The sequence below is a fragment of the Anolis carolinensis genome, chromosome 2 (assembly GCF_035594765.1).
Source record: "Anolis carolinensis isolate JA03-04 chromosome 2, rAnoCar3.1.pri, whole genome shotgun sequence".
NCBI classification, from domain to species: Eukaryota; Metazoa; Chordata; class Lepidosauria; order Squamata; family Dactyloidae; genus Anolis; species Anolis carolinensis.
In genome coordinates this window covers 2,729,961-2,757,841 of record NC_085842.1, presented here as the reverse complement: position 1 = coordinate 2,757,841, position 27,881 = coordinate 2,729,961, and the positions used below count along the sequence as shown (strand labels likewise).

At 44.6% G+C, this 27,881-nt stretch overlaps 2 protein-coding genes across 3 annotated transcripts in view; both read left to right on the top strand.

The window, feature by feature from the left end:
- Positions 1–16,635, top strand: part of LOC134292346 (zinc finger protein 239-like) — a 29,891-nt gene extending 13,256 nt beyond the window's left edge. Inside the window, exons 1-2 of one of the 2 annotated variants that reach the window (XM_062972823.1) lie at positions 9,344–10,489; positions 13,844–16,635. In XM_062972823.1, the coding sequence (XP_062828893.1) occupies positions 14,101–15,237 (1,137 nt within the window). In that variant the 5' untranslated portion in view covers positions 9,344–10,489; positions 13,844–14,100 and the 3' untranslated portion in view covers positions 15,238–16,635. Of the gene's footprint in view, positions 1–9,343; positions 10,490–13,843 lie in introns of those variants that run through there. The other variant, XM_062972824.1, reaches the window with a different exon arrangement.
- Positions 16,636–16,757: 122 nt separating this feature from the next.
- LOC103280832 (zinc finger and SCAN domain-containing protein 2) lies at positions 16,758–27,186 on the top strand. The gene is made up of 2 exons (XM_008121059.3): positions 16,758–19,667; positions 24,628–27,186. Exon 2 carries the CDS (start codon positions 24,917–24,919, stop codon positions 25,892–25,894), a length of 978 nt encoding a protein of 325 aa, XP_008119266.1. The 5' UTR covers positions 16,758–19,667; positions 24,628–24,916; the 3' UTR covers positions 25,895–27,186.
- Positions 27,187–27,881: the final 695 nt, after the last annotated feature.

The window sequence follows — 27,881 nt, the reverse complement described above, 5'->3', positions numbered from 1 at the left end:
GCGGTCCCAGTCAGGGTTGGCTTGACGGGCCTTCCTCTTGGCACGTTTTCTCCCTTAAGCCCTCCATTCGTGCCTCTTCGAACCTCCAGTTAGAGCGTTCAAGGGCCAGGGCTTCCCAGTTCTCAGTGTCTATGCCACAGTTTTTAAGGTTGGCTTTGAGCCCATCTTTAAATCTCTTTGCCTGCCCACCAACATTATGTTTTCCATTCTTGAGTTGGGAGTAGAGCAACTGCTTTGGGAGACGGGGATTGGGCATTTGGACAACGTGGCCAGTCCAGCGGAGTTGATGGCGTAGGAGCATCGCTTCAATGCTGGTGGTCTTTGCTTCCTCAAGCACGTTGACATTTGTCCGCCTGTCTTCCCAAGAGATTTGCAGGATTTTTCTGAGACAACGCTGATAGAAACGCTCCAGGAGTTTGGTGTGATGTCTGTAGACCGTCCATGTTTCACAGGTGTAGAGCAGGGCTGGGAGGACAATGGCTTTATAAACAAGCACCTTGGTATCCCTATGTGTGCCGTCCGCCAGACAATAAAAAAAAACTATAAAGCTGAAACGTGCCGTCCTTTATCCGGGCGAACTGCAAATCCCTATAAGCTGTCCTAAAATATTGAACGACTGAGTCTGGAGAACTTCAAAAAAGGATGTTTATTCATACAAGGTTGTAAACCTGGCACAGATCTTAAAGTTGCAAAAAATGAAACAAATTTCCATAGGTTTTAGTTGCAGAATTATCCCTGGTTCCAGAAGGCAAAGGTGATTATAAAACCACTATACCCTAATCACGCTGTCTATATTAGAAGGAGAAACTCTTTCCTTCCCTATCTTTACAGCAAAGATTAGTTCTAGAAGCGATGGAATAACCCTGCTCCTCTAACTAGATTTCCTATTCCAGATCAGTATAATTCAATACTTATCTAATTTGGATAGGCTTAGATTGGCCTGGTTTTGAGGATGATTTGTCCCAGTTAGCCTTGCACAGCTCCAGCACGTTGGAAGACTATAGCCAGAATGAAACTCTAAAATGGAGACTAGACCCTGGTAAAAAGGGCGGTCCTAAGATGTTGTACTCTTTGACCAATCATTGCAAAGAAAACTGCAGCCAGCTCTTGCAGACTTCAAGCCACCTTTCCTGGGCTTTTGCAGCCAGAGGCTGAAACAAAATGCAAAGGAGGGAAAACAAACAAACGACCAATAAGTAAGGCAAACCATCGTCCTGGGGGACGGAACACTCCCCGCTTAAATTCCCAGGATGTGGGAATTTACCACTCAAAAACATACAAACACCTTTGCACATATGACAATACAAACACTAGAACTTTAAACATCTCCAATAAGCAACACGAGGTCACTAATTGGTCTGTCCAAAATGGACACTTTGTCTCTGTTGCAAGTCTTTAATTGAACTTTCCTGACCTTACCATCCGGGCAAGGAAAGGTCTTTAATACAATGCCCATGGGCCATGCATGGCGGGGCAAGTCTTTGTCCTTTAACAACACAACGTTGTTAACCTCAATGTTGTCCTGTGGGCTTTGCCAGATTCTTCTAGCTTGAAGCTGGCTTAAGTACTCAGCTTTCCACCTTTTCCAAAAGTGGTTGGCCAAGGACTGCACCTGTTTCCACAGGGCACGGTGAGTTCCGTCCGGAACTGGCAACATGATGTCCTTCCATCCTGGCACCTTTTGTGTCAAAATAAGTGCAGGAGTCAGTGGTTGTAAGTTCTCAGGGTCACTGGTAAGGGGAACCAGCGGCCGGTTGTTGATAATTGCGGTAACTTCCGCCATAAGTGTCACCAAAACATCATGCGTCAATGACCTATGACTCAAAAGCATGGCATTAAGGATTTTGCGACTAATACCAATCATCCTCTCCCAAACACCACCCATGTGGGAGGCGTGAGGAACATTGAAAGTCCACATAATTTGTTCAGTATTCGTAAAGTTCTGAACCTTTGGGTCTCTCCCAAACCTAGACACACAATTGAGTTCTTTGGTCGCACCTACAAAATTGGTGCCACAGTCCGACCGAATTGACTTAATTGGCCCTCTGAGGGCTATGAACCTTTTTAATGCGTTTAAAAATGATGAAGTGTCCATCCCTTCTATGACTTCTATATGGACAGCTCGTATTACTAAACAAGTAAACAAAACTGCCCACCTCTTGTTATTTACAACACCACCCCTGGTTTTCCTAGTGACAACCTCCCAAGGACCAAACACATCGATTCCCACATGGGAAAAGGGTGGGTCTGTCAAAGTCCTATCCTGAGGTAGTTCTGCCATCAACTGACTTTGACAGTTTCGCCTAAGGCGCCTGCATTTAACACATTTGAAAATACAACTGTTGACCAACCTTTTGGCATTAACTACCCACAGACCTTCATTTCTAAGGGCTGCCTCAGTTAGAGTTCTACCCTGATGATGGATCCTTTCATGGTGATGCCGAACGAGCAGCAATGCAGTGTGACTATTAGGGGGTATGATGATGGGGTTTTTTATGCACGCCTTGAGTTTAGCTTTGGCTAACCTTCCTCCAACTCTCAAAATACCCTCCTTGTCTAGAAATGGGTTTAACTCATTTAGAAGACTTTGATTAGGGATGTTGAGCCCTTGCTCTAGCCTAGCTATTTCCTGCTTGAAAGCAGATCTCTGTACTGACTTGAATATGACGCTCTTAGCCTTTATCATATCCTGGACCTGTAAAGGCTCACTATCTTTGCAAGCTAAACGATGTATAAGCCTAGCAACTGCTCTAAGAAGACTGTGCCACTCCGAAAAACATTCAAAACGGTGTGGTTCCAGGCAAGATCTTTGGCCCATCTTGATTTCTGTGGTCATCTTGCAAACTTTCACCTCTGGAACGGACTCGGGCAATTCTGTATTATCGGTGGGAGAAAAGGCTGATGGAAAATTGACTTCGGTCAAGCATCTGGGGCCTGTCAGCCAACTTGAACTTAACACTCGTTGAGTTGAAGCTCCTCTGGAAGCGATGTCAGCTGGGTTGTTGCTGGTGGCGACGTGGTGCCACTGGCTAGGCGTAGAACTGGATAGAATGTTGTTGATTCTATTAGCCACATACACCTTGAATCTTTTGGTTGTGTTGTTGATGTAACCAAGCACAACTGTACTGTCCGTGTGGAAATGGACATCTTGAAACAAGTCTCCTATCTCTTGCTGGATGATGCGCCAGAGCTGGACAGCAAGAACTGCTGCACACAATTCCAGCCGGGGTATTGAAGTTCCCATAGGAGCTATTTTAGCCTTTGCCATGATGAATCCTGCGTGACAAAAATCTCTGTCCTTTTGTCGCATGTATGCCACAGCTGCTATAGCTCGCTCAGATGCGTCACAGAAGATGTGAAGTTCTGTGGTGGGTTCTATCATTACCTTACAGGGCGCAAATTGTCTGGGAACTGCGATGGTTTCCAGGCCTTCAGCTTGGGCAGTCCAGTTTGACCAAGCCGTTTTTATTGATTGAGACAGCTCTTGATCCCATCCTATTTTTTCTTGGATCACCTGTCTGAACAGAAGTTTAGCAGTGATCAGGACAGGAGCAGCTATGCCTAAGGGATCAAATATCCCATTGATGGCGGAAAGCATCTGTCTCTTAGTGTTCACAAACTGAAATTTAGATGCTCTTAACGAAAGATGGTCCGATTTTACATCCCAGAGAAGTCCTAAACTAGACTGGGAGCTTAACCCTTTGAATAACTCATGAACATTGCTTTCCGCTAAGTCTTCGGAGGGAAAGGCTTGCAAGATTTGTCTGCTGTTGGATAATAGTTTGTGCAGGCGAATGTTGGCACCTTTTAACAAAGCCTGCAGCTCATGCACTATTTGGATGGCTTGATGAACGGAGTCAAACGAAACCAGAAGATCATCCACGTAGAAGTTGTGGTTAACTATGCTGGCGACTTCTGGACTGAACTGGTGCCCAAACTCATCTGCGGTTCTTTTGAGGCAGTAGTTTGCAACGGCTGGAGACGGGGTATTTCCAAAGACATGTACGCGCATCTGAAAAACCCGAACGTCACACAAATTTTGAGTGTCCGCGTACCACAAAAACTTGAGGTACCTGCGATGATCAGGACGAACTAAAAAGGCGTAAAACATCTTGTGGATGTCTGCAATAACAGCAAACTCTTTCTCTCTAAATCTCAAGATGACTCCGAGCAAACTGTTTAAAAGATCTGGTCCCTTTAGCAAAACATTATTAAGAGAAATGCCTTGGCATGCGGCACTGGCATCGAATACAATTCGGACCTTGTTAGGCTTTTGGGGATGCGTGACTTTATGGAAAGGCAGGAACCAGTTTTCTTCATTGACCTCACTTTGATCAGAGACCTCGGCGTAGTTACTTTGGAACATGTCTTCCATAAAGCCAACGATTTGCTCCTTTACCTTGGGGTCTTTCTGCATCTTCTTCTTCAGTGACCAGAGTCTATTTTCTGCCACATGCCTGTTGTTTGGCAAAGTGGGTTTTTCTGCTTTAAAAGGCAGAGGGGCTATCCAATTTCCCTCGGGACTCCGGGAAACTTGAGAGTTCATGATCTCTAAAAACCTCTGTTCATCTTTGGAAAGCGCTGTAGTTTCATCCCTTTCGGAGACTTCAAAGATGGAAGAATACTCTGGTGTTATCCCCTGACAATAGACCGAGATATGACTCAAACAGCTATGCATTAGTGTGGGGCGACTGCCTTGAAGCACGTGCGCTTGACGAGTGCCCACCGACGATGGAGGGTGCATCCTATTTATGCACACTGGGCCTGTAACTGTCCAGCCTAGTGGTAGCAGCTGAGCAATGGGCGCCCCTGGAGGTCCCTTAACTTGGTCGTTCACATAGAACAAGTTCGGACAGTCCGCACCAAGCAGAAGGGCAATGTCCACATCTGGACGGAAAGCAGGTAAGGCGTTCTTCAGCTTTCGCAAGTGAGGATGGGCTTCCACGACTTCTCTGGTGACAATCTGCCTTTTGTTCCGGGGAATAGAGGAACACTCAATGAGGTCTGGTAACTCGAACAGTCTCTTCTGGTCACAAGAGGAGACAACAAAGCCGGATGCTATGCGACCCTGCAACTTCTTCTTCCCTACACAGGTGGACATGGTGTAGTCGACCGTCTGGGTTTTTATGTCAAACAGTTGGAAAAACTCTGGAGTCGCCAGGGAGGCGTCGCTTTGTGAATCCAAAGCCACGTAAAGTCTCTTTTTAAGCCAAGGTCTTCTGGCTGGATATACATCTGCTAGGCAGATGGGATGGCAGACTCTGAACTGGTGCACGTCAGAGCATAGTTCAGTACAGGCGACCGATGGAGCATCCTCCTGCATCCGTGACGCGGTCTGCATGTTGGTGGCTTCAGTAGATGACCCTTCTTTGGAAGACGTGTCCCCTTTGGTGCGGGAGACAGCGTCAGAGTTGTGCATCGCGGTGCAATGCTTAAGGCTGTTACACCTTGCGCATTTGACGTCCTCTTTGCAGTTGGATGCAAAGTGAGGAGTTGCTCCACAGCACCTAAAACATATGCCCAGCTTCTGTACAATCTGTTGTCTTTCTTTATAAGGCTTCTTGCCAAATTCCCGGCAGTTGGCCAAACTGTGAGGCTTTTGGTGAATGGGGCAGAGCACCTCCTTCACCTCTGACTTGGATTCGTTGGCCCTGTGCTGAGTTTCAACAGCCTTAACACTAACCGGTCTTTTGGCCTCTCTGGATGGTTTTTTCTCCACTTTAGGTGCCTTCTCTGGCTGGGTCCCTTGGTATAAGGTGGGGAGGCCCGTCTGCGGATCATTCCTTTCTCTGGCCGCCCTGGTGATGAACTGGACCAAATGAGAAAATGGAGGGTATGCCTGGGAGTGGGCCTCCTTGTAGTTGAAGACCTCCTGTCCCCAGCGTTCTTGCAAAGTGAAGGGCAGCTTGGTCAAGATCTGCCTCTGGGACAGGTGCTGATCGAGGCACTTCAAACCGGGCAGTTCTGGATTCTCCTTGGCCGACTCTAATTCCGTAAGGAGATCGCTGAGGTCCCACAAGAGTTTGAAGTCTTTGAGTTTCAAAGCTGGGAACCTTTGAAGCTTGTCCATAAGAGATGCTTCAATCTCTGTGCTGGCCCCATACCTCTGCTGCAACCTGGCCCAGGCCTTTTCCAGGGCTTTGTCGGGATCGGCTACGTGGGCTGCGTAGATCTTCTTAACTTGTGAGGATGAGGCTGGGCCCAACCATGCAGCCAGAAGAGTCAGTTCTTCCTCAGGCAATAACTTTAAGTCTCTGATTGCTCTCTGGAAGGTGGCCTTCCAGAGAAGAAATTCCTCAGGCTTGTCCGAAAACTTTTCGACACCCTTGTCCTTAAGATCTCTTCTGGGGCTTCTGATGATGGAGACAAGCTGGGACTCTGGCGTCGAAGGGAACAATTGAGGAGTTTGCTGTTGTGGAGTGGACTCCCACCGTGCACCTTGCGTCAACCTTTGGCCTCTTGGAGGGATGACATCGACCACTGACGAATCGGTGGCTCCCTGTGCAGCTGTCTGTAAGGGCCAACTAGCACTTGGCCTTGAGGCCCTGATTGACTGACCTAGGGATTTAGCAGGAGGCACAGGTAGCTCGGGCAAGGGTGAGCTCCCCGCTATGACGCTCTGCTCTGCAGGAAACTCAAAAGTGACTTTGGGGCCCTGCTCTGGGTAAGGAGAGAAGTCTTCCTGTTCCTCATCCGAAAACTGGCTGTTTAAGCTATTAAGATGCACAAGCACCTTGGAAGAAGGGTCCTGCTTCGGCAACTGACTTACATTTTCTTCTGTGAGTGGCTCAATTAGGGCCTTGGCCAAAGTCTCAGCCCTTACCTTTTTGGCAGTAGCATCCATCCTTATTCTAAGCATTTCTATTTCACCTTGCCTTTGGGCCTGTTCCATTTGCATTTCGCTTTGTCTACGGGCCTGTTCTATTTGCATTTCGCTTTGTCTACGGGCCTGTTCTATTTGCAGTCGTTGCTCTTCTTCTTTAAAGGGAAGGGTGAGATCAGCTGCCTTAGCATCAGCCTCCGCCCCCGCTACCTTGCTCTTTAGCTCTAGACGTGCAGCCTCCTTAATGTGCAAGGCAGCTAGGGAAGAGATGGCACTCCCAGCAGCAGAAGACTTGCTAGAGTGGCTATGTTTAGATGATGCACACTCCCTTAGCTTAGATACCTGGCTAGAGCGGTTGGACTTAAGACTAAGTGCCACAGCAGGTGATTTTAAAAGATTGGTCTCATGGCTGCATAAGGAAGACTGATTTCCTTTTGGCTCAGACCTTAGATTAACAGATGGAGAACTAAATTCCAAGGCATCTAGAATTGCCCTCACCTTATTTTCTTTCTCATTAGTGTCAGCTAAGACACTCACTATTTCTAACTCTGAATCCTTGGCGTTAATGCGCTCGAGGACCTGGACTATCTTAGACACCAAACCCCTCCAAATACCGAAGGTCTCTTCAAGGTCTGTCTGTAATATGGATGGCACCCTTGTAATACCCAAGCTCTCAATTCTGTCCATTAATGTTACAATTCGCTCCCATGCCGAACCTAACCTCACATGGAGGAGCTCCTTTTCATCTATTAGATGGGCTAGCATCTTGGCTGAAGGGTACTTTATCCTTTGGGGCCTTTCATTCCTACTTTCAGCCTCAGAAGGAGGTATACCATCTGCATCATCTTGAAATTGCATAGACATTATGTATTCTTAATAGCAAGTAAATTTACAACAAAGGCAAATGCAATATACCTGCAAGTAAATTTACAATAAAGGCAAATTCAATATATAATACAATTCACAGCACTTAACCATAGCAATATATATCACTAAGTAACTATACTTTACAAAGATTGTGACCTTTGGCGCCAAACTTTGGTAGGCAAGCTGCAAAATGCCAACTGACAGCAACTTGCCACTTGATACCTCCCTTGCCCGAGTGACGTAAACTGCCAAAATGGCGACTTCGCCAAATTTTCAAGCACCTTGTGCTCCGCGGCTCGAGGCCTGCCGCCGAAGGAGCACCGAGGCTGGCTTTGGAAAGGAGGAGAGAAGAGACGCCTCCTCCCCGCTGTGAAGGGAGGTCACCACCGCAGGACGATGAGACAGGTCACCACCGCAGGTCAATGAGGCAGGTCACCACCGCAGGATGATGAGACAGGTCACCGCCGCAGGTCAATGAGGCAGGTCACCACCGCAGGATGATGAGGCAGGTCACCACCGCCGGACCATGAGGCAGGTCACCACCGCCGGGCGACTGTCCCGGCCGAGATCCTAGCCACTGTGAAGACTCAGCCAGAACTTTCTTTTGGAGTTGCCAGGCTTATCTGGTTCCCGGCCTGGTGCTTCTGGACTCACCACCTCTGTGTGAGCCCAAAGACTGCTGCTGGAGCTCCGCGGCTCGATACCTGCCACCGAAGGAGCTCGGGGTAGATTGCTGGGTTTTGCACAGCCGTGCAATTGCAGAAACAGCCGCAGCTGAAGAGCAGGATACTGCAGAGGCTGAAGGAATGGCAGCAAGCTTCACTGCAACAGACCAACAAAATCAAAGTCTCTATGGCCGTGCAGGCTAGCTCAAGTGGAAAACCGCTGATCGTCCTCAAAACTGTGCCGTCCGCCAGACAATAAAAAAAAACTATAAAGCTGAAACGTGCCGTCCTTTATCCGGGCGAACTGCAAATCCCTATAAGCTGTCCTAAAATATTGAACGACTGAGTCTGGAGAACTTCAAAAAAGGATGTTTATTCATACAAGGTTGTAAACCTGGCACAGATCTTAAAGTTGCAAAAAATGAAACAAATTTCCATAGGTTTTAGTTGCAGAATTATCCCTGGTTCCAGAAGGCAAAGGTGATTATAAAACCACTATACCCTAATCACGCTGTCTATATTAGAAGGAGAAACTCTTTCCTTCCCTATCTTTACAGCAAAGATTAGTTCTAGAAGCGATGGAATAACCCTGCTCCTCTAACTAGATTTCCTATTCCAGATCAGTATAATTCAATACTTATCTAATTTGGATAGGCTTAGATTGGCCTGGTTTTGAGGATGATTTGTCCCAGTTAGCCTTGCACAGCTCCAGCACGTTGGAAGACTATAGCCAGAATGAAACTCTAAAATGGAGACTAGACCCTGGTAAAAAGGGCGGTCCTAGGATGTTGTACTCTTTGACCAATCATTGCAAAGAAAACTGCAGCCAGCTCTTGCAGACTTCAAGCCACCTTTCCTGGGCTTTTGCAGCCAGAGGCTGAAACAAAATGCAAAGGAGGGAAAACAAACAAACGACCAATAAGTAAGGCAAACCATCGTCCTGGGGGACGGAACACTATGGATGTCCCAATCCTCAGACACTCTCTGCTTCATACGGAAAAATGCTGCACTCGCAGAGCTCAGGTGGTGTTGTATTTCAGTGTCGTCTGTAGACAGTCCACGTTTCGCAGGCGTAGAGCAGGGTTGGGAGGACAATGGCTTTATAAACAAGCACCTTGGTATCTCTACGGTTGTCCCAATCATCAAACACTCTCTGCTTCATACGGAAAAATGCTGCACTCTCAGAGCTCAGGCGGTGTTGTATTTCAGTGTCAATGTTGACTTTTGTGGAGAGGTGGCTGCCAAGGGAGCGGAAATGATCAACGTTTTCTAATGTTACACCGTTAAGCTGGCATTGCAAAGGGTTTAGCTGGTGCCTGTTGGAAGAGCACTTTGGTTTTCTCGATATTCAGTGAGAGGCCGAGCTTCTCGTATGCTTCTGCGAAGGTGTTTAGAGTGGCTTGTAGGTCTTCTTTTGAATGTGCACAGGCTACGTTGTCATCGGCATATTGGAATTCAGGCACAAGAATTAGTAGCAAACAAAGAATTTATATCTCGGCTTATCTAAAATTGATCTATGGCTGAGGGTCTTCCCCACCTTCCACACCTATTTTGGCACAAGTGATACCAATGACCTAACTTGTTTACTCCGAGCTTTCTTCTCTTTTTGGAACTTTCTGGAGAAAGGCACCAACTCACAGGAAGAGGAGGGGCACAGGCCCTGTGTTGTACATACTAATTTGGTTCATACAAAATGCTTATATTGTCTATATGAAAGCTATATGATATCTGCAGAGGCAAAGCTATATAGGCAATAATCTACTATTTTCTGGCCCTTGGTCCCTACTAAATAAATGAATAAATAATGGCTGGCTCTCCCTTTGCAGCCACAGTCCTGGTCTTTGGGACGCTAAGCCCCGCCTCTCTATGGACACCTACTCGTGGCCACCATGTTGAGGCCGGGCGGAAGTAGAGCGAGAAGGAGGCCTCCGCTTCCCAGAGAGGCAGGAGGAAGTGCTCAGAAGGGGAGGAGACGAGTGGTGCCCTTCCCTCTGAGGTCACTTCCGGAGGAGTGGGACGTTGGCTTTGGCGCCATTTTGAGCAGGCTTGCCCCAGCGTGGGGCTCCATCCGGGAGTTTTGGGCCTCGACGCCTCAGGGACTCCTCAGAACCGGAGTTTTCTTCTCCCTCAGCCGGTGAGTGTGGCCAGGCCTGGGGAGGAGGGTGGGGAGCGGTCTCCCGAGGGTCTTCTTCCCCCTCCCGATCCATTCCCATCCTGCCCCGAGGCCTTCTTCCTTCAGCAGATTCCTCTTTCTGCCTCGAGGAGAGAGAGAACTGGGAGATAATTATTTATTTATTTACAGTGTTTATATTCCGCCCTTCTTTCTCACCCCGAAGGGGACTCAGGGCGGATCACATTATATACATATAGGGCAAACATTCAGTGGCCATATACACATAGAACCGAGACAGAGACAGACACAGAGGCAATTTAACCTTCTTCTGAGGGGATGCTTGATTCTGGCCAAGTTACAGAGGATGAGGAAGAAGCTTTCTCCCCCTAACTGCCAGTCAGAAAGGTTGGCTCTGCTACCTTTAGGACCCACCCCCTTCGTGTCCTAGCAACTCCCTCAGCCAAAATGTTGCCCAGGGCACAGGCAGAGTACACTCTGGCCTCATCTACACTGCCTATAATATTCAGATTATCTGATTTGAACTGGATTATATGGCAGTGTAGACTCAAGGCCCTTCCGCACAGCTATATAACCCAGAATACCAAGGCATATAATCTACAGCAGGGGTCCTCAAACTTTTAAAGCAGAGGGCCGGTCCACAATCTTTCAGACTGTGGAGGGGCCGAATTATCATTTGAAAAAAAAAAAAACCAAACAAATTCCTGTACACACTGCACATGTCTTATTTGTAGTGCAAAACAACAACAAAAGAACAATACAATATTTAAAAATGAAAACAATTGTAAACAACATAAACCTATCAGGATTTCAATGGGAAGTGTGGGCCTCCTTCTGGCCAATGAGATAGTCAAGTTAATTAGGATTGTTGTTGTTGTGTGACTTTAAGTCATTTCAGACTTTGGGCGAGCCTAAGTCTAAAATTATTTATTTATTTATTCATTTACTACATTATTTATTACATTTATATCCTGCCCTTCTCACCTTCTCACTCCAGAGCAGCTGTATGTACATACATTATATTATTAGCATAGCACAATATTAGCATTATATATTACTATATTGAACTATACCACTATACTGTAATATTATATGTAATATATAACATATAATTAATATTATTATATGGTATTATTAGTATTATATTGTATATTATAATATTATCAATATTATATGTATATACAATATATTATATTATTTAAAATGATATAAAAATATTATATTATAAAACTGAGGGCAGGGGCCAGGTAAATGACCTTGGAGGGCCGCATCCGGCCCCCGGGCCTTAGTTTGGGGACCCCTGATCTACAGTATCTGCTTTGAACTGGATTATCTTGAGTCCACACTGCCATATAATACAGTTCAGTGTGGATTTTATACAGCTGTGTAGAAGGGGCCTCATATAATCCAAAGCAGATAATATAAGATTATAAATATATAATAATTACTGTGGTATAATATAATCTCTAGGAATCAACCAGGGCCAGCTAACACATCCCAACAAAGAATTCCCCCAGGCAGAAAGCAGGCAGACTTTGCAGCTGCAAGGCCATTAAATACTAATCAAGGTGGCTAATGGCAGCATTCATACCTGCTGCACTGAAACTATTAATTGCTATCCAACCTGGCCAACCAAGCATTCAGCAAGGTAGAAAACGGCCAGGCTTGCAAGCAGAAAGGCTATTCAGTTCTATTCAACCTGGCCAACCAAGATTTCCTCTAGGTGGAAAATCCCCAGACTTTGAAGCCATGAGGCTACTCCATCCCATTCAACCTGGTATAGCAAGGATGCCTTATGTAGAAAGCGGCCAGGCTTTTAAGCTGCAAGACTATTCAGTGCAGTTCAAGCTGGCCAAACAAGGATTCCCCTACAAAGGAAGTAGCCAGGCTTCAAAGTGGCCCTTTGATTGAGGGTGCTACTCCAGCTCGCCAAAGAAGGATTCCCCTAGGTATAACACAGCCAGGCATTGAAGATGCAAGGCTATTCAGTGCAATTCAACCAGACCAACAAAGGATTAACCTTGGTAGAAGGTGGTCAGGCTTTGAAGCAGCAATACTACTTTGTACTATTGAAGCTGACCAACCCAAGATTCCCCTAGGTAGCAAGTAGCCAGGCTTTGAAACAGCAAGGCTATTTATTGCAATTCTATCAGCCCAAAAAACAATTCCCCTAGAACGGAAGCACCCAGCCTTCCAAACAGCAACCCTATTCCATTGCATTCCAGCTCACCAAACAAGGATTCCCACAAGAAGAAAACAGCCAGGCTTTGAGGCTGCAAAGCTATTCACTGCTATTCCACCTGGCCAACAAATGATTCCCATAAGCCACAGCAACGCGTGGCCGGGCAAAGCTAGTAATACTGTAATAATAATAATGTTATTTGTTACCAACCTCTCCTCATGGTTCGTGGTGGGATACAACAGATGTATTGCTTATATTAAAATACACATAATGTAGATTAGAACACCAATATTAATAAAACATACATTTAAAATTCACAGCTTAAAATTAACTGGGTAGGCCTGCTGGAAGAGAGAGGGTTTTCAGTGACAGCTCATTTAGCTGTCAAGATTTCTTCTGTCAGGTCATTCCATAGTCCAGCGCAGCCATCAATGAAGGACTGCTTCTTTTATTCACTTGGAATTATGTATTTTCTGCATTATCATGCTTTTCTGCCCAGCAGAGGATTGAAGACAGGCAACAATCTTTTAAAATAAATTATAACTCAAGAACCATTAATAAAAAAAGTTTTAAATAGTAAAACCCAAACAAATACATTTTTGGAACACACACTAATGTTTTAAAAGAACACATTTTTCAAAACACACTCTGGAGCTGGAGGAAATACATGAAGCCCTGGGTGGCTGCAACACATTCACCTCTCCTCATTCATGACCAAAAGAAGGGTGGGAAGGATGTAAGCCCCTCAGGAGACTGAGGTCATGATGAAGAGGAGGGCAGAGGAGCCTCCAAAGAAAGGAGGGGAGATGGGATGAAGGGATGAAGGAGAAGGCTAAAAACGCCACACAGAGGAAGAATCCTTGCAGCCTCAGAAAAGTCAACTTCTGGGCTTCTAAGTAGAACAGTGTGCTTCCCCTTTAAAATTTTGTGGCTGCTTCCTGCAGGATTCTAGAGTTTGTAGTTTAGAGAGGCTCAGGACCTCTCTGGCTGAGAATTGTATCTGAGGAGGGATTGGTCATTGTTATGGCAGGTGTTAAATAAAGTATTTGTCACCAGGCAATGGGCATCTTCCCTCTACCCCTGATTTTGCTACAGTATTAGACTTGTTCTTCATACTCCATGAGATCTTTCTCTGTTCAACTCCTGAAGAGAATTTCCTCTCATTTGTCTGGCAGGTAACTTCTGAAAAAGTTCTGCGAAGAAAATCTGTTGAGAGCTTTGCCCGAGGAGTGACTTCAAGATGCACAACAATGACAACAAAAAGAAATAAGTAATAGAAACGTGTATTATAACCTACATGTCTGTGCAATTAAGGGGGGATATGATTGTGCTGTAAAAAGAGAGGCATTGGAAGGCTGGAGTCATACAAACACAGTGCTGTTCAAGAGGTTATAAACACCTGGCATAATATTTGAATTATAAATGTAAAAGAATGGCAAGTCCTCTACCTCCATATCCGAAATCACACACAGGGAAGAAGTTACATCAGTGTATGGAATGTGGGAAATACTTTGGTTGGAAAAGTTATCTTACTAGACATGAACACTCCCACACAGGGGAGAAGCCATATAAATGCATGGAATGTGGAGAAAGCTTTACTTGGGATAACAGTCTACGTTCCCATCAAAGTACCCACACAGGGGAGAAGCCTCATAAATGCATAGAATGTGGAAAAAGCTTCAGTCAGAGTGGCAATCTGCGTTCCCATCAAAGGATCCACACAGGAGAGAAGCCACATACATGTATTGAATGTGGAAAAAGCTTCAGTCAGAGTGGCACTCTACGTTCCCATCAAAGGACCCACACGGGGGAGAAGCCATTTGAATGCATAGAATGTGGACAAACTTTCAGTTGCAGTAACACACTGCGCTCCCATCAAAGGACCCACACAGGGGAAAAGCCATATAAATGTATGGAATGTGGGAAAAGTTTCAGTCAGAGTGGTAGTCTACGTTCCCATCAACGAACCCACAGAGGGGAGAAGCCATTTGAATGCATAGAATGTGGGAAAACGTTCAGTCGGAGTAACAAACTGCATTCCCATCAAAGGGCCCACACAGGGGAGAAGCCATATAAATGCATAGAATGTGGAAAATCCTTCAGTCGGAGTGACACATTGTGTTACCATCAAAGGACCCACACAGGGGAGACACCATATAAATGCATAGAATGTGGAAAAACCTTCAGTCGCAGTGACCATCTACGTTACCATCAAAGGACCCACACAGGCGAGAAGCCATATAAATGCATGGAATGTGGAAAAACCTTCAGTCGGAGTGTCAGACTGTGTTCTCATCAAAGAACACACACCGGGGAGAAGCCATATAAGTGCATGGAATGTCAAAAGAGCTTCAGTCAAAGTGGACATCTGCATTCCCATCAAAGGACCCACACAGGGGAGAAGCCACATAAATGCATAGAATGTGGAGAAAGCTTCCGTCGCAGTGACCACCTACGTTCCCATCAAAGGACCCATACTGTGGAAAAGCCACATAAATCCATGGAACTAGAAAGAGCTTTAGAGAAAGTTCAGCATGCACTGGACATGAAAGAACTCATGCGTGGCTAGAGGAGACTTGCCTATTGTTTTTCTTTATTGGTCATTACCTATAAAGCCCTAAATGGTTCGGGCCCAGAATATTTGCAGAATCGCACCCCCCATACAAACTGGCTTGTGGACTGTGATCTGCAGAAGAGGTCCTGGTCTAGGGCCCACCTCCATCTCAAGCACGGCTGGTGGGAACAAACAAGAGAGGGGGCCTTCTCAATGATCGCTCCTTGCCTCTGGAACTCCCTCCCAAAAGAACTAAAAGCTGCCATCTCTCTCCTTGCTTTCAAAAAGTTGATTAAAAAAACATCTATGCACCCTGGTGTATGGGGAGAAGGAAGACTAACATCTCTCGATTTACATCCTCCCCTAGATTTGTTAAATCTCTTCCGATACTGGAATTAACTTCAGCCTGTTGGTTGCTGCAAATCACCTCATCTCTCTATAAGGTTTTAGTTATTGGTTTCTAGATGTCTTTTACCCAGTGATAAATTTATACTATGCATTTGCGTTTGTTTAGGTCACTTAAGTTTTTATCCTTGGTTATTTTTGTTTGTGATTAAGTTTAAAGTTAGGCTGCTTTAGTATTGCTTGATGTAATTTCTTGTATGTTTTTCCTTTTTGGCATTGAATGTTTGCCATATATACTGGAAACCGCCCTGAGTCCCTTCAAGGAGATAGAGTGGAAGTTTTATTATTGTTATTTCCAAGCTCCTTAAAAGAGCATTGGAAAGAAAGAGGAAAGTCACCACCTTGCTCTCTCTACCATGAATCCCAGTTTGTCTGCTACTCAGAGGTCTTACTCAGAGGGGCACTTTTCTCAATATTGCAGCAAACTACGAAGGGGTTCACCTAACCTCCTCCACAAGGAAACCCAACACAGGTTTCTAGGATGATTTGTGAAGGTTTGCTGAAAAGTGCAACAGCTGAGATCTCTGGATAAAACGGCTCTGAAAAAGAATAGCTCTTTGGTCACAGATAACGTCATATCTTCATACTCCTGTCTCATGTCTTGGCTCTACTGCCCCTCCATTAGAATTTTGGGCTCCAGCCATGTACCTGTAACTCTTTCCTGGATTTTGTTGTATCCTGAATTGTTGACTTTAAATTCTGGACTAGCTTCCTGGTTTCATTTGATTTCTTGGTTGTTTTTTATCCACTCTGTTGAATGAACTCCTGGCATGTGACTATTGGACTGTAATCTTCAGTATTGTTTATTTTTGCTCCTGACCTGGATCTGCAGTACTTTTCATGTCTGCATTAATTGGACTCTTGACCTTGACTTGTGTTTATTGTTACTTCGACTGTGTTGCTGCCATTGTATTATTTTAGCCGGACTCAAGCCTTTAGTTTTCTTATAAGTAAATATGGTCTTGGTTTATTTTGTGTTTAATAAATCTCAGACTTTATACTGGGAGAGCCCACTGTGCATTTAGTGTGTATTTATTACTGCTTACAATGAACCTTTTTTGGTATTTGAGACTGTTTAATCACAACCTTTGGCAAATGGTCCATTAGGATACGTAGCATTTCTCCCTAACTTCAGAGAATAGAAGACAAAGAATGATGACAATGGCTGATGACAATTCCTGAATCAGTTGAGATTGAAAAATTAACTAAATTGATGAAGTATAGAGTATAGAACAGCAATTTTAAAAAATGAGAGTATATACGCAAAAAAATCATATAGTTAATGAGATGATTATAGATTTTTTGTTGTCTGATAGTTTTTTTCCTATTGTGCAGATGTGTGAACTTGTTCTCTTTATATTTGTTAAGTGGTCCTTTTTCTAAAAAGTACCAAAATTGTAATTTGTGTAAACATGCTTTGGTTTGTTTTTCTTTTCTTTATTTTTCTTTTTGTTTTTGAATAATTTTTTTTAAAAAAAAAACGTGTTTGATGTAGCAACAAAAAAAGCCAATGTGATTCTAGGCTGTACCAATAGGAGCATGATGTCTAGATCCTGGTAAGTTTTAGTTGCCTCTTTTGTATACTTCAATAACCCTGTGTCCAATTCTGGGCAGCACAATTCACGCAAGAATATCTCCAAAAAAGGGCTATAGGAAATGGCTAAGGGAGCTGGATGTGTTTTGTTTGCAGGGGGAAAAGGCCGAGGAGACAGGAGAGTCAATATTTAGAAGGATGACCCATTCAGAAGAAAAAGGCTTCTCAGGAACAAAGCTCCCTAGCACTTGCCTTCTATCTCTGTAAACTCCATGTCCCAGAATCTCTGATCTTGGGCCAAGGCAGGTAAGGCTTCTGCGTGTTGAAGTCCAAGAAATACTAGAGGGATAGTATTTGGAAATCCCTGCTCCAGAGAGTGGAGAGAATGCCTCTCTTGGACTACAACTCCCATCATCCAAGCAGAAAGGCCTGGCATAAGAGTTGGAGGATCCTGGGAGTTGTAGTCCAAAACAAATATGTCTCCCAAGATCTTTAAAGTAAAGGCTTTCTTCCTCATGAAGTCACATGTGTTTGAGTTTGTCCATGTTGGACAATGACTTAGAAAGAAATAAGGAGAATGTGCATTGATTATCTGACACCACTTTAACATTGACTTGTCATTTCTGATGGCAGCGGTTGACCAGGTGCATATTAATCCAAAGTTCAAAATGAAACAAAGATTCCTGCGTCATTACATTATTAGTTCAAAGTTACTTATTTGGATTCCAACTCCCATAATCTTTGCCCACAAAAAGATCTAGAGAATCTCGAAGGGAGCACAGATAAAGAGAAATCCTGGTTGTTTATAGATTTAGGGAATTTGAGTTGTTTTGGGTCTTAGGCCTCCTGAGGAGGGAGGGCCCCAGATGCCCTTCTCCTGCGATCCCCAGCCTCTTCTCCTTTTGTTGTGATTGCAGTAGAGACCACATCTAAGAGGGTCATACCTGGTGAGGTTCCACTTCCATTTAGTGTTGTATGAACACCTTTGCTGTCAGACACAGCACTCCCCTCCCCAAAGATGTAGAGTTCGCCTAAGACATCATCCAACCTTCAAGTCACTTAATCCACTACGCTATCTGGGGGCTCCAATAAGGTAAATGGAACCCCCGGTGGTGTAGTGGGTTAAAGCCTTGTGACTAGAAGGTTGCGTTGCTGCCCTGAAAGCTGCCAGGTTCGAATCCTACCCACGGAGAGCGCGGAAGAGCTCCCTCTATCAGCTCCATGCGGGGACATGAGAGAAGCCTCCCACAAAGATGGTAAAAACATCAACCATATGGGCGCCCCCTGGGCAATGTCCTTGCAGACGGCCAATTCTCTCACTCCAGAAGCAACTCAGGTTGCTCCTGACACGGAAAAAAAAAATTACCTTATTTATATCCCGCCTTTCTCTGCCTTGAGCATAAAAACAAGCCTGAAATAAAATTGGATTAAAAGTGATATATACATAAAGGCTCCTGGTGGCATAGTGTGTTAAAACACTGAGCTGCTGAACTTGTGGACCAAAAGGTCCCAGGTTCAAATCCCAGGAGCGGAGTGAGCGCCCACTGTTAGCCCCAGCTCCTGCCAACCTAGCATTTCAAAAACATGCCAATGTGAGTAGAGCAATAGGTACCGCTCCGACGGGAAGGTAAGGGCGCTCCATGCAGTCATGCCTGCGGCCACATGACCTTGGAGGTGTCTATGGACAGCGCCGGCTCTTCAGCTTAGAAATGGAGATGAGCACCAACTCACAGAGTCGGTCACGACTGGACTTAACGTCAGAGGAAACCTTTGCCTTTACCTTATACATAAAGGCATAGTTAAAAATACATTCATCCAAAAACAAGGTCTAAACAAGGCCTTTTCTTTCTTTGTGCCCTCTCACTACAACTCCCAGCACTCCCCAACCTTTGTGCTAGGCCCTTCTCCATGGATGATGGGAGTTGTAGTCCAAGGGAGGCATTCTCTGCAGCAGGGATTCCCAGAGCCCTTTCTTTTGGCCTTCAAGTCCCAGAACCCTCAGCTGCTTTGGCCCAAGGATCAGGGATTCTGGGTGATGGAGTCCAATGGAGCTGGGAGGCCAGGGATTGGGAAGGAGGCTCTGAGAGGGGACGAGGTCCCACGGAATGGAAAGTGAAGTGAAGAAGAAAGGAAGGCGGCCCTAAAAGCTGCTTCTCTGCCTGCCTGTCTGGCTCTCCCTTTCCAGGCGCAGTCCTGTTCCTTTAACGCTAAGCCCCGCCTCTCTATGGGCGCCTCCTCGTGGCCGCCATGTTCGGTCCGGGCGGAAGTGGAGCGAGAGGGAGGCTTCTGCTTCCCAGAGAGGCCGAAGGAAGTGCTCAGGAGGGGAGGAGACGGTGACGCATTTCCCCCTGAGCTCACTTCCGGAGTAGTGGGGCCTTGTCTTGGGCGCCCTCCATTCCAGGCCTGGGTCTCGCGTGGGCCTTCTTTCCCTCCCTGCATCCCGGTGTTTCGGGCCTGGCCTCCCTCAGGGACTCCTCAGAGCCGGAGTTCTCTTCTCTCTCAGCCGGTGAGTGTGGCCAGGCCTGGGGCGGAGGGTGGGCAGGTGAACGTGTGCTTGACAATGTTGCAATCTGCCTTAATCTTTGTTTCGTGTCATTTAAAGTAATGTTTTTAGGTTTATTTGATGTACAGTAGAGTCTCACTTATCCAACGTTCTGGATTATCCAACGCATTTTTGTAGTCAATGTTTTCAATACATCGTTATATTTTGGTGCTAAATTCGTAAATACAGTAATTACTACATAGCATTACTGAGTATTGAACTACTTTTTCTGTCAAATTTGTTGTCTAACATGATGCTTTGGGGCTTAATTTGTAAAATCATAACCTAATTTGATGTTTAATAGGCTTTTCCTTAATCTCTCCGTATTATCCAACATATTCACTTATCCAACATTCTGCTGGCCCGTTTATGTTGGATAAGTGAGACTCTATTTATTTATTGCGTCAGAACTGAATCGAGAATACAGTTGTAATGTACAGTAGAGTCTCACTTATCCAACGTTCTGGATTATCCAACACATTTTTGTAGTCAATGTTTTCAATATATCGTGATATCTTGGTGCTAAATTCGTAAATACAGTAGTTACTACATAGCATTACTGCGTATTGAACTACTTTTTCTGTCAAATTTCGTGTATAACATGATGTTTTGGTGCTTAATTTGTAAAATCATAACCTAATTTGATGTTTAATAGGCTTTTCCTTAATTTGTCCTTATTATCCAACATATTCACTTATCCAACGTTCTGCCGGCCCGTTAAAAACACAAAGTTTAAAACTTGACCTGATACTAAATGTCCTTTGACCAGAACCTGGCCACTTGGGGTGCCTCTGAGAAGGTCCTCCATGGTGCATGTGGCAGGGCTCAGGCTGCATTGTAGTCAGTAGTCTGTGGTTTGCTCTTCTCCACACACGCATGTTGTGGACTCCACTCCGTGGCCCCATTTCTTAAGGGTGGCTCTGCCCCTTGTGATAATTTTATTTTTATACCCTGCCAACATCTCCCCAGAGGGACTCGGGGCGGCTCACAGATATAAAACAAGCATACAGTAGTATCAAATACAAAAAAACCCCACACAAATAAAATTAAAAGGCATAAAATAAAATCACAGTCATTATAAAACACATGATGAAACATAGCAATAAAATCATACAATGGGCTGGGCAAAGTGCACTGAATGAAACTTGTGAACATGAAGGAAGTTAAGGTGCTATAAGATCATGGAGAGAACCTTAAACTGGGGTCAACTCTGTGGCTACCCTGTTTCCCCTAAAATAAGACATCCCCAGAAAATAAGACCTAGTAGAGGTTTTGCTGAATTGCTAAATATAAGGCCTCCCCCGAAAGTAAGACCTAGCAAAGTTTTTGTTTGGAAGCATGCCCGCCGAACAGAACACCAGAGCATGCAGGATCGGTAAATGTATGTACCATAGATTGTTGTACATGGAAATATTGGTAGTAACAAGACATTCTTGATAGGATTCACAGTTTGTCTGGTTATGCTGGTTTCTGATGGCAACTACTGTACAGTATATAATAAATGTTCATTTTTTCGTTCAACAATAAATGTGAATTCTTCTTCATGGAAAAATAAGACATCCCCTGAAAATAAGACCTAGAGCATCTTTGGGAGCAAAAATTAATATAAGACACTGTCTTATTTTCGGGGAAACACGGTATGTCGAGAAGTTAACCAACAAGTACAACTGGTCAGAAGTAACTGCTAGTATAAGGGTTTAGCGTACAGTGGGCGGTACTTATTCAAAAGCCTGTGTGAAGAGCCAGGTTTTCAGGCTGTTCTGAACACTTCCAAGATGGTAGCTTGCCTAATTTCTCTAGGGAGCGCGTTCCAGAGCCGGGGGGCCGCCACAGAGAAGGCCCTCTCCCTCGTCCCCACAACCGCACTTGTGACGGAGGTGATGCCAGAGCACAGTCTGTTTAGCGCCTTCCAAGTCGGCCCATCATCTATGTGCCCAGGGGGGATTTTCTCATCTGGTATCAGCCATGGATTGAAGTACCGGGTTTTAGCCTTCCACTTTTGGACCCTCACTTGCTGAGGTGTTCTTGCGATTATCTCTGTGGATATAATAATAATAATAATAATAATAATAATAATAATAATAATAATAATAATAATAATGAAATTATATTTATACCCCATCTCTATCTCCCCAAAGGGGGCTCAGGGCAGCTTACATGAGGCCAAGCCCGAATAAAAACAATAACAATATAAAACACAACAATAGACAAGAGACATACACAATTATAAAAATTTAAACATTAACCAATAAAAATCAATGACAAAAACTTAATAAAAAACATGGATTAAAACGGAGAGGTTGTAAAAATAGACTGGGTGACTGATGAAGTGCTGCAAATTCTTGGAAGTGCAAATTGGGATGGGAGTAGACCCTGTATTAGACCCAACTGTTTCTTGATTTAAGACGTTGGCATGCTGACTGATGGGTCAGAGATGTCACTGCCTTGGTCCTTTCATTGCTGACTGCAATGAAATCAGGTGGTGCAGATGTCAGGTGGTGCAATACCGGCTAAACCAGGGGTCCCCAAACTTTTTAAAGTGGGGGCCAGTTCACAGTTCACAGATCATTGGAGGGCTGGATTATAGTTTTTTAAAAAACGATGAACAAATTTCTATGCACACTGCACATATCTTATTTTGAAGTAAAAAAAAACAAAAAGGGAACAAATATAGCCTCAATGTTAATAATAATAATAATCATCATAAAAATAATACAGAGGGTTGGAAGAGACCCCTTGGGCCATCTACTCCAACCCCCTTCTGCTTTTGTGCACCACACCACAATCAAAGCACCCCTGACAGAAAACCACCCAATAATAATAATACCATAATAAACATGGTTGGAAGAGACCCCTTGGGCCATATAGTCCAACCCCCTTCTGCCTTTGTGAACCAAAACATAAAGCACACCTGACCAACAACAACAATAATAATAATAATACTGGAATAATTAGGGTTGGTAGAGATTGCTAGCCTTCAAGAAAAATGAATCCATGACAGGACTGCAAAGGAGGGAGTCTGCATGGCAAGATAAAACGGGAGGCCTCTTCCTTTTGCCACAGGCATGCCTCCATTGTTTTCTTTCTGGACCATAAAATTGTCTGCAAGGCAAGCAAGGAATTTGTTGGACTTCTCACTTTTGTCCAAGTTTGTTTTCCGGCAGATATCAGGATAGTTGAAATTGCCCATGACTAATATATCTCTTCTTTGTGCCTGTTTGGTCAACTGCTGACAGAAAACTTCGTTGAGTTCTTCATCCTGGCTCGGAGGTCTGTAGTAGACACCCACAACGAGATCTTTTTTCGTCCCAGTTCCCTTGATTATTATCCAGATGCTTTCAAGCTGGTTTCCCAGATTGCAGTCTTGTATCTCTTCTGCAACGTAAATGTTTTTGACATATATGGGTACTCCCCCTCCTTTTGTAGGATTGAAATCAGATCTTCCAACAGCTCTCACAGCTAGATCTTCTGTCGCAATGTGAGATACCAGTGAAAACCTCTCTTTTCCAGCAGGCCCACCCAGACAGTTTGCATGATGACTTTGAAACTTGCACCTGATGTTTCATTTTTGTTTTCTGTATTTTGATATATATTTTGTAAAAAATATGTTGTAATATGTGTATTTTAAAGAATGTTTTAGGTGAATGTGTTTTTTGTGATGTTGCACCCTGCCTACAGCCATGAGCAGGGATGGGCAAGACATAAAACATATTATTATTATTATTAGTAGTAGTAGTACTGTTTTCGTACTTTTCATAGTGACGCCACTCTTTTTAAAATGGATCATTTGAAACACAGGAATTCCATTTTACTGGGAAATTGGAGGTTAAACCAAGCCCTTCTAAGAATTAGAGACAGATAGATACTTAAACTGAAATAATGGAATGCATAGGAATGCAATGTATCTCATGGAAACCTGTGGATACAGAGGTCTGACTACACGTTGTGATTCTTACTTGTTTGTATTCAGAATTCTGTAGCTTTAAAACGTGTCTCGTGGATCTTCTGCCTCCCCAAAAACCATAGGAATAATGTCTGTGAGCAGTTAGGAATATTTGGAGACACGTTCTTTTCCCTCCTTGGAGTGCACTTTCTTCAGCACCAGCCAAAGGGAGCCATGCTTTGCATGAGGATCAGGATGAGGGCCTTCTCTTCTGCAGCCTCCCCATTATGTGATGTCCTCCCCTTAAAGGCCTACCTAGTACAGATGTTGATGTAATTCCAGTCTCCAGGTCTGCATTTATCGTGCCTTTCTTTTAAAATAAATTACAACTCATGAACCATTAGTAAGAAAAATGTAAATGGTAAATCTAAACAATTGTGTTTTGGGAACACAAGCTAATCCAGCTCATACTGCTGAGCTGGAGGTAATACGAGGCTGCAACACATCCACTACTCCCCATTCATGAGCAAAGGAAGGGTGGGAAGGATGTAAGTACCCTCTGGAGGCAGGAAGAGGAGGGCAGAGGAGGCTGCAAAGAAAGGACGGGAGGATGGGTGGAGGGATGAAGGAGAAGGCTCATAAAGCCACACAGAGGAAGAATCCCTACAGCCTCAGAAAGGTTAGTGCCTGGCCTTCCAAGTAGGAGAAGAGTGTGCTTCCCCTTTAAAATTCCATGGCTTTTTCCTACAGGATTCTAGAGTTTGTAGTTTAGAGAGGCTAGGACCTCTCTGGCTGAGAATTTTAAAGGCTCCTCCCTAAACACCCTCACAGTGTAAGAAATCGCACACAGAGAATCTTTCGGCACTGTCCCTTTGTCCCTGAGGAGGGATTGTTTGTTGTTGGGGAAGTATTTGTCACCAGGCAGTGGGCACTTTCCCTCTTCCCCTGGGTTTGCTACAGCATGAGACTTGTTTTTCCGTGTTCCATGAGATCTTTATCTGTTCAACTCCTGAAGAGGTTTTCCTCTCATTTGTCTGGCAGGTAACTTCTGAACAAGTTCTGCGAAGAACACCTTGTGGGAGCTTTGCCCGAGGTGTGCTCTAAGTCTAAAGTGACTTCAAGCTACACACCAAAGACAACAAGAAGAAATAACTAGTGGAAAATATATTTCAAGCTACATACCTGTGCAATTAAGGGAGGAAATAAGATTGTACTGAAGAAAGAGAGGCTTGGGAAAGCTACTTGAAGGCTACAGCAATACAAAGACTGCTGTTCAGGAAGTTATATCTGTGAACCCCTGGCATAATATTTGAATTATAAATATAAAAGAATGGCAAGTCCTCTACCTCCCTATCCTAGATCACACACATGGGAGAAGTTACATCAGTGTATGGAATGCGGGAAACAATTTGATTGGAAAAATTCTCTTACTGTACATGAACGGACCCACACAGGGGAGAAGCCTTATAAATGCATGGAATGTGGAGAAAGCTTCAGTCAGAGTGGACATCTACATTCCCATCAAAGGACCCACACAGGGGAGAAGCCATATAAATGCATGGAATGTGGAGAAAGCTTCAGTCAGATTGGAAATCTACGTTCCCATCAAAGGACCCACACAGGGGAGAAGCCATATAAATGCATGGAATGTGGAGAAAACTTCAGTCGCAGTGGCAGTCTACGTTCCCATCAATGGACCCACACAGGGGAGAAGCCATATAAATGCATAGAATGTGGAGAAAGCTTCAGTCGCAGTGGCAGTCTACGTTCCCATCAATGGACCCACACAGGGGAGAAGCCATATAAATGCATAGAATGTGGAGAAAGATTCAGTCAAAGTGGCAGTCTACGTTCCCATCAAAGGACCCACACAGGGGAGAAGCCATATAAATGCATAGAATGTGGAGAAAGCTTCAGTCGCAGTGGCAGTCTACGTTACCATCAAAGGACCCACATAGGGGAGAAGCCACATAAATGCATGGAATGTGGAGAAAGCTTCAGTAGGAGAGACAGTCTACGTTCCCATCAAAGGACCCACACTGGGGAGAAGCCATATAAATGCGTAGCATGTGGAGAAACCTTCAGTCACCGTGCAAGTCTGCATAACCATCAAAAGACCCACACAGGGGAGAAGCCACACAAATGCATGGAATGTGGAAAGAGCTTTTGTCAAAGTGGCAATCTACATTCCCATCAAAGGACCCACACAGGGGAGAAGCCACATAAATGCATAGAATGTGGAGAAAGCTTCAGTCGCAGTGACAGTTTACGTACCCATCAAAGATCGCACACAGGGGAGAAGCCATAAAGTTTTGTTCCGATTGTGTAGGTTTTTTTTTTAAAAAAAGCATAGTGTGATGTAGCAGCTATAAATGTCAATATGATTCTAGGCTGTACCAATAGGAGCATAGTGTCTGTATCCAAGGATGTCACATCCTCCTTTCTGCTGCTTTGTTGAGTCCTCACCTGGAATGACCCTGTCTCCAGTTCTTGGTCGCACAATTCAAGATGGATATTGACAAGATAGAATCTCTCCAGAGACGGGCTGTAGAGAATGGCTGAGAGGGCTGGGTATCTTTAGTTGCTGTGAATATTCCAGGCTGTGTCCATGTTCCAGAAGCATTCTCTCCTGACGTTTCACCCACATCTGTGACAGGCATCCTCAGAGGTTGTAAGGATTGTTGGCAAATGGGGTTTATATATCTGTGGAATAATGTTCAGGGTGGGAGAAAGAACTATTGTCTGTTTGATGTGTCGGTGTTGCAATTGGCTATCTTAACACTGAATCCCAGCCTAGAAATCTGACGGCAGCCCAGTGATTCTGGCCATGAAAGTCTTTGACTACATATTCGTATGTTTAGCTTGGAGAAAATAAGGAAGGGCTTCTCCCTCGGCAGAGAGGAGGGAATAGGCTACCAAATGCTTTTTGGGTTAATAGGACCCCCTGACTTTCAGGAAGAAAAAGATGTAATAGATAGAAATGCATTACCCACATGCCTCCAGTGTGGAAAAATACAGTCTCAATAGACATGTGTTCACAGCACAGTACTCTAAAGGGTTAAGAAAATAGAGAAGATGGTCCTCTGGAGGGAAGAATAGGAGCGGCGTGTTTGTGCACTTCCTTCTTTGCCACATGGAACGTGCTATCTGCCATGTGTTAGAGGCCTTGCCCTAATTGTCTGCCTATGTAATCTATCATTATCCTTCTTGTGTGAAGGTACTATTGTTTGTGCATAAGGTAAAGGTTTTCCCCTGACGTTAAGTCCAGTCATGTCTGACTCTGGGGGTTGGTGCTCATCTCCATTTCTAAGCCAAAGAGTCGGTGTTGTCCATAGACACCTCCAAGGTCATGTGGCCGGCATGACTGCACGGAGCACCGTTACCTTCCCGCCGGAGTGGTACCTATTGATCTACTCACCTTGGCATGTTTTCGAACTGCTAGGTTGGCAGAAGCTGGAGCAACAGCGGGAGCTCACGCTGCTCACGGGGTTTGAACCTGGGACCTTTCTATTGTTTGTGCCTATCTTTGTATATTAAGAGAAGACCTGTAAATAGTTGTAAGTAGCAACTAAATAAAGCCTCAAAGGACTTTGGATGAAAGTCAGAACTCAAGAGTGTTTATTCAAAGAGATGAGGGACCTGGGACCAGGACTCTGTAGTGTTTTGGGGATTGGGATCAATGACTTGCCTATGAGACAGTCTGTCCCATTGTGTAACTGGAGGAGGTTGCGAGAGGATTGAATTCACCTGCCTACCTAGCAGGGGTGTTGCGTGTATTTTTTACTCTGTTTCTCCTTTTCTTCCTCCCCTTGCTAACATAGAAAACTTGTGCAGGCCTCACCTAAACATTAGAAAGAATTTCATGAAGGTAAGAGCTGTTAAGTGGTGGAGAAAGCTCCTACCGGGAGTCCATAAGAGTCTCCTTTGGAGGTTTTTAAGCTGAGATGGCATGACCATTGTTGGGGGTTCTTAGGTTGTTTATTCCTGCATGGTCTGATGATGATGAGCCCCTCAGCACACAAGCAGAACTGACTGGGAGGAGGAGGAGATGTGTGTTCTTTTGTTATGAAACCATTGATCCCGTGGGTCGTGGAGTCCAGCCCCATTCTGCTCCAAGCAGCGTCACCAGCCAGAGCATCCTCCACAGGTCGCTCTCCAGCCCCTTTTTGGGGTCATCCAGAGAGAGGAACCCCCACCTCTCGAGGCCCTTGCCTTCACACCCAAATCAGAGATTCATAGAGTAGTATATTTAGAAGAGACCACGTGGGCCATCTAGTCCAACCCCCTTCTGCCAG

Excerpts from the sequence above, each read along its gene's own strand:
- LOC103280832 (XM_008121059.3), top strand. The coding sequence starts at position 24,917 with ATGGCAAGTCCTCTACCTCCCTATCCTAGATCACACACATGGGAGAAG.